The 12,084-nt window shown below is 46.1% G+C and overlaps 1 protein-coding gene across 1 annotated transcript in view; it reads left to right on the top strand.

The window, feature by feature from the left end:
• The window catches only part of DYNLRB1 (dynein, light chain, roadblock-type 1), a 20,088-nt gene extending 17,897 nt beyond the window's left edge, over positions 1 to 2,191 (top strand). The window contains exon 4 of the mRNA XM_006764580.2: positions 1,491 to 2,191. Within this exon, the coding sequence (XP_006764643.1) occupies positions 1,491 to 1,534 (44 nt within the window). The 3' untranslated portion in view covers positions 1,535 to 2,191. The remainder of the gene's footprint in view (positions 1 to 1,490) is intronic.
• Positions 2,192 to 12,084: the final 9,893 nt, after the last annotated feature.

The following is a 12,084-nucleotide window of genomic DNA, read 5'->3' as shown; positions in this document are numbered from 1 at the left end:
GCAGGGCGGTCAGACCCAACCGCCACACCTCACATTTTTGCCTTGGCTTGAGCAAGATATTTAACTCTCTGCGCCTCAGTATAAAGTGAGAAAACACTAGTATGTACCTGCCTCATAGCGTGATTGAGGATTCATTGAGATGCCATTATAGGAAGTGGTTGACCCAGGACTGGCCACGTGGAAGCCTTGGTAAATGTTCACAATCTGATAATCAGGGCAAAGTTGAAACATGGCTTCTCCAATTTCTTCTATAAAACGAGAAGCAGTCAGACTCAGCCCTGAGATCTTGAACTTGCAATGCTTTCATGGTGGACATTCCTCATTACTGGATGGGATCCCCAGAGCTGGAATCCATGTAGCTTTGGCCCCCTTTGATCGGTACCTTTGAAATTTTCTCATCCAGCCTGTGGCAGATTAACCCAAGAGCAGTGGGGTTGTAGTTGGTATCTATCTTTGACACTGATTTGTTGGGTGACATTAAATTAGTGTTCTCCCAGAACCTGCAGCTTCAGTGTCACCTGGGAGCTCATTAAAAATAAATACAGGTTCAAGCCTGGCCGGCGTTGTTCAGTAGTTACAGCATTAGCCCAGGCACCAAGGGGTCATGGGTTCGATTTCCCGTCATAGGCATATACCTGGGTTGCAGGTTTGATCCTCGGCCCCAGTTGGGTTGCATGCAGGAGGCAACCAATGCATGTGTCTCTCTCACATGATTGTTTCGCTCCTTCCCTCTTCCCCTTTCCCTTTCACTCTTTCAGAAAATCAATGGAAAAAATATCCTCGGGTGAGGATTAACTAAAAAAAGGGAGATTCTGCCCTGGCTGGTTTGGCCCAGCGGATAGAGCATTGGCCTGCGGACTGAAGGGGCCCGGGTTCGATTCTGGTCAAGGGCATGTACCTTGGTTGCGGGCCCATCCCCAGTAGGGAGTGTGCAGGAGGCAGCTGATAGATGTTTCTCTCTCATCGATGTTTCTACTTCTCTATCCCTCTCCCTTCCTCTCTGTAAAAAATCAATAAAATATATTTTTTAAAAAATGAAAAAGAGAGAGACCCTTGGGCTCTACCCCAGACCTACTGAATCCAGAGAGCTTGGGGTAGGGCCTGGCGGTGTTTGTCTTAAGCCCAGCCAGCCCTCAGGTCATTCAGATGCCCTCCATTTTGAGAACCACTGGCAATTTATTTAAACTCTCGGAACCTGAGTTTCCTTACCCAGAAAACAGAGGATATCCCACCTCCCTGTTGGTACTGGGGAGATTAGAAAAGAGCATGCGCCGCAGAGGTCGCTGCGGGGTCTCACTGCCCCGGCCCTCACAGGCAACCTGCCAGTGTACCTTCTGTCTCCCAGCACTTGGAAGTGGCCTAGGCAATGGTGCTTTGTATTCACCCACTCCCTTTTATGTTTGGTGGTTTAATTACCTATTTCCTTCCTAGTGTGTTTTTCTCACATTTTACATTTAGTAATTTGTGTTTTCTTTTTTCTCTTTTTGCAGATAAAGACTACTTCCTGATTGTGATCCAGAATCCAACTGAATAAGCCACTCTCTTGGCTCCATGCATCATTCCTTAATTTAATGCCCCCCAAGAATAATAGTGTTAATCATGTCAACCAACTGGCAGGTGGAAATCACCTTAGAGCCCATGCAGACCAATCCAGTGACCAGTGTGGGCTGCAGCTCCACCCGCCCACCAAAGGCATCCCTCTGCTGGCCAGTTCCCCTGAGTTCCCAGGAGGCCTCTCTCCTCAAGTCCAGGTTTCGGAACAAGAGCTTGTGAGAGACCCACACCCTGCTTCCTCCTGACGTTCAGTTCCTTTGTTGCCCTTGGAAAAGGCTGCTTTTCTTTAACTAAAAATAACTGAAACTTGCCCTGTTGTGTGTCTTTAAACACTAGGTTGAAAGGCCGCCCTCTTCCTGTGTCATCACGTGGCCTGAAGGCTGAGCCCTGGGGCCAGCTCCAGCCCTCCCAGCAGATGGTGTTCGTAGCGTGAGAGGCCTGCTACTTACTGCACCTGTGGCCATGCTTGCTGGGCTGCACCTGGTTTATGATCCGTGCCCTGGTGTCTGGGTCTCTTGTCCCGAGCCGTCCCTTGTATCATTTATCACTCCCACCAATGTTTTGGGGGTTGGTTTGTTTAATCCTTACCCAAGGGCATGCTGAGAGAAAGAGAAATAAATGTCATGTGAGAGAAGCATCGATTGGTTGCCTTATGGATGCTCCCTGATGGGATCAAACCCACAACTCAGGTATGTGCCCTGACTGGGGATTGAACCAGCAACCTTCCAGTACCTGGGACAACACTCAACCAAATGAGCCGCTCTGGCCAGGCTCCCACCATTGTTTTGAAAGATTTTTTTCTGTTACACTGCCCTGGGGAAAGGAAAGAAGTAATATGTGTTGAGTGCCCAGAATGTACCTGGTGTGTTACATACCATGGCACATATCCTCACAATACCCTACAGACAGGGTATCAAAGCCATCCTAAAAATGAGGAAATTGGGGTCTAGAGAGTGCCTTGCCCAAGGTCTCACAGATAGGAGCGCAGGTATTTGACTCCAGAAGTTCTGCTCTTTATGAACTGCCTTCCGAAGAAATCCTGGGTGGCCCCATTTACCTGAGTGAGCTCATCCTGGGTAAATATCCACTTTCCCTTAGACTCATGCGTGGGGGTCCCAGAACGTGCTACTCTGTAGGCCACCCATCACTCATTTTAACCACATGTATTTAATTTTTATTAGGTTTTTCTTTTTGTCTTTTGTTTCTTGTTACAGAGGGAAAAGATTTAAAACTGTTTAGTGCAAACCTTGAAATCCCCCCTTCATTGTCCTCCCTTTCCTATGGTGTGAGTTCTTCCATCTAGCAAAATACTTTTCTAAATTTTCAGTGAAGTTTTCAAAAACAGTATCAGGGCAGTAAAACATGTACCCTTGGAACATAGGGATGTCGTTTATAAGGGCTCTGCAAATTTCTTCAAATCTCCTATTTTAATGAATGATCATAAGTTTTCCATTCCATAAAACATCCATGTTTGTCTTAATATAGAAATAAACCTTTTAAATAATTTCCCCCAAATCTTCAAATAGAACATTCCCTAGGAAACCACTGCATGTGTGTGCTGTCCCTAGGGACTCAGGGAGCAACCCTGAAGAGGGGGATTGCAGGACTGGAGCAAATTGGCCCTGGATCCGTAATTATCAGGTTCAGTTTAAAAGTGAGGTACAGCAACCAGTATCTTTATTTCCAGAGGCTGTGGGTGGTTGGGATCCAAGTCAGATTCCCGAGTCCTTCTGGCTTGAGTTCCTCCTAGAAGAAGAACGAGGAAGAAGAACTGATGGGGGGTAGGGAGGTCAGCTCTAGAGGAGGGAAAGGCTTCTGTCCCTTGGGAAGGAGGTGGGGGCCTGGCTCTCTTATCCCCTTAGTCCCTCCCTCTTGTTTGCCTTAAAATTCCCCATCCTAAAACTCCCTTGAGGCCCTGGGAAAAGTTTAGGCTCAGTCTGACTTTGGGGGGAAACAGGTGGCTCATGACCATAAGATGCTCCACCTCCCAGTCCCTTGGGAGTGGGATTTCACACACGGGAGGCCCCCTTGGATGCGTTCTAGTTTGTCATGCAGCATGTAGAACTGGATGCATCTTAACGTAAAAATGCATGTTTTAAAAAGCTTAAATAATGATACAACACATGCAGCAACCCTAGTGTTTCTGTACTTAAGATTAGGATGTGGCCCTAGCCCAGTGGTCGGCAAACTACAGCTTGCGAGCCGCATGCAGCTCTTTGGCCCCTGGAGTGTGGCTCTTCCACAAAATACCACGTGCGGGTGTGCACGTACAGTGCAATTGAAACTTCGTGGCCCATGCGCAGAAGTCGGTTTCGGCCTGGGCGAGTCTATTTTGAAGCAGTGGCGTTAGAAGAAGTGGGGGGTGTCGGGCAACGGGAGACGGGGCGCAGGCGGGCCGCAGGATACACAGCACGGGGGAGGTACATTGTTTGGAGGTATCTGCAACAAGTATACAAGACGAGTGTGGATGGGAGAGTTGGAAGGGGTCGACCTCAGCTGTTGATATTTGGCTCTGTTGATGAATAAGTTTTCCGACCACTGCCTAGCCGATTTGGCTCAGCGGATAGAGCGTTGGCCTGCGGACTGAAGGGTCCGGGTTTCAATTCTGGTCAAGGGCACATGGCCGGGTTGTGGGCTTGATCCCCAGTAGGAGGGCATGCAGGAGGCAGCCGAGCAATGATTCTCTCTCATCATTGATGTTTCTATCTCTCTCTCCCTCCCCCTTCCTCTCTAAAATCAATACAAATATATATATTTTAAAAAGTAGAATGTGTACAGGAATACAGTATCTACTGACATCATAAACTGACCGCTGTCCTGGGCATGGCTTCTGGGTTTCCGAAGTACATTTGACTATAACAAGGGTGTGCCTGCTCCCAGGATTATGAGATATTTCAAACATACAGAATTAAAATAATTATATATTCTCCAATTAATATCCTGCCATATCTACCACATAACTGTCCATTCCGACATCCATCCCCCCCTTTTTTTTACTTGGTGTTTTCAAAGGACAATTACAGATTAGTACACACTCTTAAACACTTCAATGTCCATATCATTAACTAGTTTACCTTTTTTTGGAAGGTAGATATAAAGAAATGCACAAATCCTAAATGTACCACTTAAGTGACAAATTTGTACACCTGTCAACCTACCTCCACCCCTTTCAAGATCATAGTACTCTAGGAAGTTCTGCTGCTTCCCAGCCCATATCCACACCTACTGACCAAATGCAACCCTGTTCCGATTCCCATCAGATAGGAACTTCACCCTTCAAGGTACAGCTCTTGGCTGGGGTCCAGTCTAGAGCCCTGCAATTCAGAGAAGTGGTTGCCCCTCCGGAAAAAGGCAGCAGCTGCCACCTCCATCATTCATCTCCCCTCCGCCTCAGCACTTAGCACTCTTTGTTGAAATTCTGATGTTCCTCTGTGAGCTGGTATCACCTTTTCTCAAAAAAAAAATGTGTTTTAAAACATTCTAGGAATTACAGGCTTCCTCCTCTTTCATATGTTTGACCCTCAGATCAACTACTTTTATACACCTTAAAATATATAAATTTTTTAATTGATTTTCAGAGAGGGAGAGAAAGAAACATCAGTGATGAGAGAGAATCATTGATTGGCTGCCTCCTGCACGCCCCACCCTGGGAATGTGCCCTGACCAGGAATCAAACCGTGACCTCCTGGCTCATAGGTGATGCTCAGCCGCTGAGCTAGACCAGCCGGGCTACTTTGGCACACTTCCACTGAGAATCCCAAACTATCAGGTTCTATAAAGTACTAGAAAATTTATGGAGAGCTCCATAAATCCAATCATTGGCAGCAGGTAGAAATTAAGTTGCTAAATATCGAATTGGTAGACAACCCAGCGTCAATGAACTTTAGCTGATCCACCATATTCATTCGAGAAGGGAAATAACACATTCAAAGTACTACCTGTTGTTACGTTAAACAAGCTCAGTTGGATCAAAGACCAACTTTATCTTCCTCTCCACTGAATTTATTCACTGGGGCTCATTCTTCCCGGCCCTGGAGGGAATGCGGGGAAGTCTCAGGCTTCGCCCATCGCTTTAGATACTGAAGGCCCTCCCGTAGGCAGAGGAGGCGTCCAGTCCTGTGTAACAACAGAACCTTTGAACTTCATTTAGAGAGAGAGACCGCCCCTTCCCCGGCCTGGGCCCGCTGCCAGCCTTGCCCCTGCAGTGGGGGCTGGGGAGAGGCAGCAAGTGCTTGCTTGGCCTTGACCTTGTTTCCCCACCTTGTACTACCACCTCTTTTGTCCCCTGTTGCTAAGACACAGTGAGATGGGGAGAGGAAAGTTCATACTTTACCAATGCTGTTGTGAACTTCTGGCTCTCTGAGACTGGTGTGTGTTTAAAACTGAAGCTTGGGCTTCTGATGCATGAGTTTCAAAGGCCTGCCCCTATCCCCCAACTCCATCCACTTCTCTTGTCCTCCTACCTGCCGTTCCCTTACTTTGTTTTTAATCTTTTTAAAAAATATATTTTTATTGATTTCAGAGAGGAAGGGAGAGGGAGAAAGAGAAATATCAATAATGAGAGAATCATTGATTGGCTGCTTCCTGCATGCCCCCTACTGGGGATCAAGCCTGCAACACAGGCATGTGCCCTTGACCGGAGTGGAACCTGGGACCCTTTCATCCACAGGCCTGACACTCTATCCACTGAGCTAAACTGGGTAGGGTTGTGTGTGTGTGTGTGTTTTTTTAATCTTTATTTATTGTTGAAAGTATTACATATATGTCCCCCTTTTTACTTCCATTGGTCCCCTCCAGCCTGCCCCCGCCCTCGGCCCGAGGCCTTCACCACCCTGTTGTCTGTGTCCATAGGTTATACATATATGCATACAGGTTCTTTGATTGATTACCTCCCACCCACTCCCATCTTCCCTCTGAGATTCTACACTCTTCCCTGCTTCCATGTCTCTGGATCCGCTCCATCAGTTTATTTTGTTAATTAGATTCCACATATGAGTGAGATCATGTGATATTTGTCTTTCTCTGACTGACTTATTTTACCTAGTATGATACTCTCCAAGTCCCTCCATGCTGTCTCCAAGGATAAGAGACTCTTCTTTCTCACTGCTGCATAGTATTCTATGGCATGAATGTACCACAGCTTTTTTATCCACTCACCTGCTGATGGGAATTTGGGCTGTTTCCAGGTCTTAGTTATTGTAGATTGTGCTGCTATGAACATAGGGGTGCATATAGTCTTTCTGATTAGTGTTTTGGGTTTCCTAGGACATATTCCTAGAAGTGGGATCACTGGGTCACACGGTCATTCCCTTACTTTGAATGATACACTCTCTCTGGCTGGCCCCTTATAACTTTCCTTTTGTCCCCTGGTTCTCATGGTCTCCCTCTGTTGACTCAAGGTCCAGCAGAATCACTCACCACCTACCTCCATGGGTAGTAGAAGTCACAGGATATCACCAGCTTCTAAAAATTGTTCTCTGACTTCCAGCTCTTTCATAGACTAAAGATCAGGCAGAAGTCTGAACTCACTTTGGGTCACCTTCTTAGTCCTGCATCGGCCCAGCTCCTTTCTTTGATATGAAGTCACTATTGCCTTGAGGTCACAGCAGAAACTGAGATGAAAACAATTACACTTGAACTTCCTAGTTCACAAGAAATATGTTAAAGACTGCCTAAAAGGCAAGATGAAATTGGGAATTTCATAATTTAAACTTTCTGTGTTTTTTAAAAATATATTTCTATTGACTTCATAAGGGAAAGTAGAGGGGGAGATAGAAACATTATTGATGAGAGAGAATCATTGATCCACTGCCCCCTGCACTCCCCAAACTGGGGATGGAGCCCACAACTCCAGCATGTGCCCTGACCAGAAATCAAACTGTGACCTGGTTCATAGGTTGACACTCAACCACTGAGCCACATGGACCAGGCTAACTTTCTCAGTTTACAATACCTTTTGACATGCAAGACTATTGTTTGATTGTCAGGTATTAGGTTTTTAGGTATATTTAGAGAAAACATGAACAAAAATAGATTGTTTGTAAGTTGTTCTTATAGTACAACCTTCCTTTACAAAACAGTGCTTTATTAATTTGTTTATTCATTCAGCAATTGCTTGGAAAATGCCTACTACTCAACAGACCTCCGTCTAAACATACAGGAGATGATGACAAATGCTTATTTCTAGTAGAGATGAGACAGCCAATTAAAAAAAAAACTGCTTGGGACACACCCTAGACAAATTAAATCATATCCCCTAAAGTAATCCTTAGACGTCATTAGTTTGTAAAACCTACCCACATGACATGCAGCTAGGGTTGAGAACAACTGGCATAGCACCTTTACCATGGTTAAGTGTATAAGAGGCTATCACAAAAATATTTAGAAATAAGGAAGAATTCTTGAAAGATTAAAACTATGAAGGAAATAAATTCAACAGAAGAGTTGCAAGTTGAAATTGAGAAAATCTCAAAAAAATGGGAAAAATAATGGAAGATAAAGTGTAAGAAAATTAAAAGGATCAGGAATATTCAACATCTGATTAACAGGAGTTCCAGAAAGAGAAAAGCGGGGGTAGGAAAATTTCAGCAAGAGACTAAAAGAAAAATTTCCAAGACTAAGGATATAACTTTCCAGATTGAAAGATCTGAGTGTCCAAAGCAATTAGTTTTAACCCATGCCAGGCTCCATCATCATGAAATAGAACACTGTGGACAGACACAATTCAGAGAAAAGAGAAATGGTCCAAATATTAGACATTACAAAAGCATCGGGCATCCCAAACAGCATCACTAGAAATGAAAAGAGTGGATCAATGCCCTCAAAGGCCTGATTTTTAAAATGTATTTACAACCTAGAATTTTATACCCAACTAAATTATTAAGTGTAAGAGTGGGATAAATAATTTCAGACAAATAAGGTCATTTGTATTTATCTGCCTTGGACCATTTTTTCAGAAAACTCCTGAAGACTGTATGTAGAAGGGAGTAAGGCAATGAAAGTAAGACATGGGATCTAGGCAGTTTGAGACTCCAACAAAAGAGAGAGAGAAAAGGGATAACTCAGGATGGTGGTGAAGGGCACTGGGCAGTAAACCTCGAGAGTCCTGAATAGAGTAGGAGGCTGTTTCCAAGAAGATGTATTTGGAGGAAATTTTAAGTTTTTCAAGGTATTTAGGGATAATTTAGTATTGTGGCATGGAAAACAAAACAAGAAATAGAAAAATTAAGCCAAAACTCCAGAAAATAAAACATAAAAAAATTGTACAATAAAAAGCAAATCCAGAACATGTCATGTGGCTTAGCTGTGAATAATAGTTGTGTAGGCAAAACACTACAAGCCCTGAGTGGTGCCATAACTGCTAGTAGAAGGGAAGGGGCGAGGAGTCAAATCCCCTTCTATGGTAAGAGCTAAAGAAATACCTCAGGCCCTAACCGGTTTGGCTCAGTGGGTAGAGCGTCGGCCTGTGGACTGATAGGTCCCAGGTTCAATTTCGGTCAAGGGCATGTACCTTGGTTGCAGGCACATCCCAGTAGGGAGTATGCAGGAGGCAGCTGATTGATGTTTCTAACTCTCTATCCCTCTCCCTTCCTCTATGTAAAAAAATCAATAAAATATATTATTTTAAAAAAGAAATAGCTCAGAAACATGAACATAAATATCAGAAGGTATAGCTATTTAAATTGCTATTTGAATTTTTTATACCACGAGTATTATTTGGGTAAAAATTAAATTTCAAAAGTTTGCAATAACCTAAAACTATGCTTATAATCTAGGTGCTTCTAGCCCTGTTCCAATGAAGTGACTGAAGAATGAGAATTTTCTAGAACTCCAGGGGAATCTGGAGGGGTAGTAGACCAGCGGGAAGCCATTGCAGGCTTCCTCCTGCAAAGTGTCCTCCTGTGTTTAACATTGTCCACATATTTACAATGTATGTGTGGAGAATGCAGGGCCTGAGCCGATCAGGAGCTCAGGCCACCAGGTGAGCCCTGATGGTGGCTTGGACCACGGGGGTAATGGGGATATTTGGGGGGGATTCCCAAGGAGAGAGCATCAAGACTTGCTGATGACGGGAGTGATGGAATGAGACCTCAAGGGGCTTCTAGGTGCTTAGTTGAGCAACCAGGTGCTGCCACTTACTGAGATGAGGATGATGGGGCCTGGGGCGGGGGAGTGTCAATGACTTTGAAATGACCTGCCTAATTTGAGCCTATTGGACATCAATGTATCTAAGGATATGTGTGAAAGACCGTTTCTGCCAGTCCATGCTGGGTATACAGATTTGGAGCCATAAGCCTGTGATTAAAGACAAGGGAACGTAATGATTTCAACAGAATGAAGGAGTGAGAGGAGAGGAAGGGTGTGACGGCATCACTGGGACACTGTGCCTCTGAGGTCTGCATGAGGAGCAGGAGCCAGCAGAGAATGAGCAGGGAGGCCAGGAGAGTCAATTGAAACAAAAAGTATTTCAATTAGGATTCAGTTCGGCTTCACAAAACTCAAAACTACTGTGGCTTAAACAAGATAAAAATAGATCTAGTCAGCCGTCCAGGGTTGGAACGGTGACTCTACAAAGTCACCTGGAACCCGGCTCCTATCACCTTTAGTTCCACCACCCCTGAGGTATAGCCTTGTCCTTGCGACTCAAGACAGCTGCTGGAGCTGCAGCCATCAGACCCACGTTCCAGGCAGCCTGGCTGGGTAGCTCAGTTGGTTAGCTGTGGTCGGCAAACTGCGGCTCGCGAGCCACACGCGGCTCTTGGCCCCTTGAGTGTGGCTCTTCCTAAGCCTTAGGAGTACCCTAATTAAGTTAATAACAATGTACCTACCTATATAGTTTAAGTTTAAAAAATTTGGCTCTCAAAAGAAATTTCAATCGTACTGTTGATATTTGGCTCTGTTGGCTAATGAGTTTGCCGACCACTGGTTAGAGCATCAGCCCAGTACCACAAGGTTGTGGGTTCGATCCCTGGTCAGGGACAACAAATTTCTCTCCCTCTCTCTCTCTCTCTCTCTCCCTCTCTCTCTCTCTTCCCTTCTCAAATCAATAACTAAAATTTTTTTAATAAAAGTTCCAGGCAGCCAGCTGATGGAGGATGTGCCCTTTCCCTTTAAGGTGATTTCCCAGAAGTCCCATCCAGCACTCAGAGAAGTCTGTGTCTTCCTTGGCGGACCAGGCTACTCGAGTGGAGCCAGCGGCCCAGGAGCCGGGCCGGAGGGCTTCACAGGCTGGCAGGTGATGGAGAACTCCAGGTAGTGACCACGCGTCTCCGGCTCCATTTCCACCTGGTTGAGGTCTTGCGGTTGTAGGCACACTCCATGTCCCTCCACACTTCAGTCTTATTGAACCCAGTTTTGTCATCTTGCTCCTCTTAACTACGGTGGGAGCTGGGAGATCAAGCAGCGCGCATGGCCGCCGGAGGAGACATCCAGGGTCCTGTTTGAAGGGGGAACGGGACCGCAGTTGCTGGGGTACCAGTTTGTCTCTGCCATAGAAACTAAGAGAAAGAATTTCAAGGAGAAAGTGGTCATAGCAGAAGGTTAGGAAGGGAGTCAAGGGGGAACAGGTAGAGAGAGGTGTGAGTTACCAGAACATGTTTGCTCCTGGGAGACACCGAGGGTCTCGTGGAGGAGAGGAGGAAGGATGGCACTGGGCACAGGGAGAGGGCTGGCCTGAGGCTGGAACAGGGGCAGCTATTGCACTGCCAGCTGAGGGCAGGCAGGACGAGGGCACAGCGGACAAGGAAGGTCTGCAGTGCTGGGGCTGCACGGGGATTCAAACTTCCTAGGAAAGGTCATGGGGCGGCTGGGCAAGACCCAGCTGAGCGTAGTTGCAGTAACATGTTTGCATCATCATTTGTAGCCACAGGTGCCGCTGTGTAGCAAGCGCACAGCTGGCTTTAACTAGGACTGGGGTTTTGTGAGGTTAAATCAGCGAAAGAATGAGGGAATTAAGCACTTTCGGAATAATGACGGGCTGTGGAATTTGTGCTGGGCGAGGAGGAAGAAGGGACAGGTAAGGAAGCAACTGACAGTGAGAGGGTGGAAGCAGAAACCTTGTCTTGCTCGAAGAGTGGTGGTCACGGGACTCCGGGACTTGGTTTGCAGGGAGAGGTGCACTGGTTAGGTGCGGCCTAGGCTAAGACTAGGAAAGTGTGAGGCCGAGGCCAAGTGGAGCGGGTTCAGGGGACAGCCAACACGGGAAGTGACAGCGGAGAGGGCGGGACAGGTGAATTTGGGAGTGACTTGGGGTAAACTTGAGAGGACTGGCAGGCAAGGGGTGAGCCCGGATGAGGCCTGGTCAGGGGGGTGATGGGATGTGAGGGCCGGTGGGGATTAGCTGTAGGTGCAGGTATTGGGGAAGATGGTTGAGTTTGAGAAGCCTAAACCTCTGAGTTGACCTTTATTCAGGAGGCAGGACTGAAACCTGAAATTCGGAGGGGTAGCCAGGGGTTGGAGATGGGGATTGGGAATCACTGTCATATTGGAGTTACTGGTGAGCATGAACATGGACATGACCCAGGAAGACAT

This window comes from Myotis davidii, unplaced genomic scaffold (assembly GCF_000327345.1).
Source record: "Myotis davidii unplaced genomic scaffold, ASM32734v1 scaffold38, whole genome shotgun sequence".
Taxonomy (NCBI): domain Eukaryota; kingdom Metazoa; phylum Chordata; class Mammalia; order Chiroptera; family Vespertilionidae; genus Myotis; species Myotis davidii.
The sequence above is the reverse complement of the archived record's forward strand: the minus strand, read 5'-3'. Positions and strand labels throughout refer to the sequence as shown.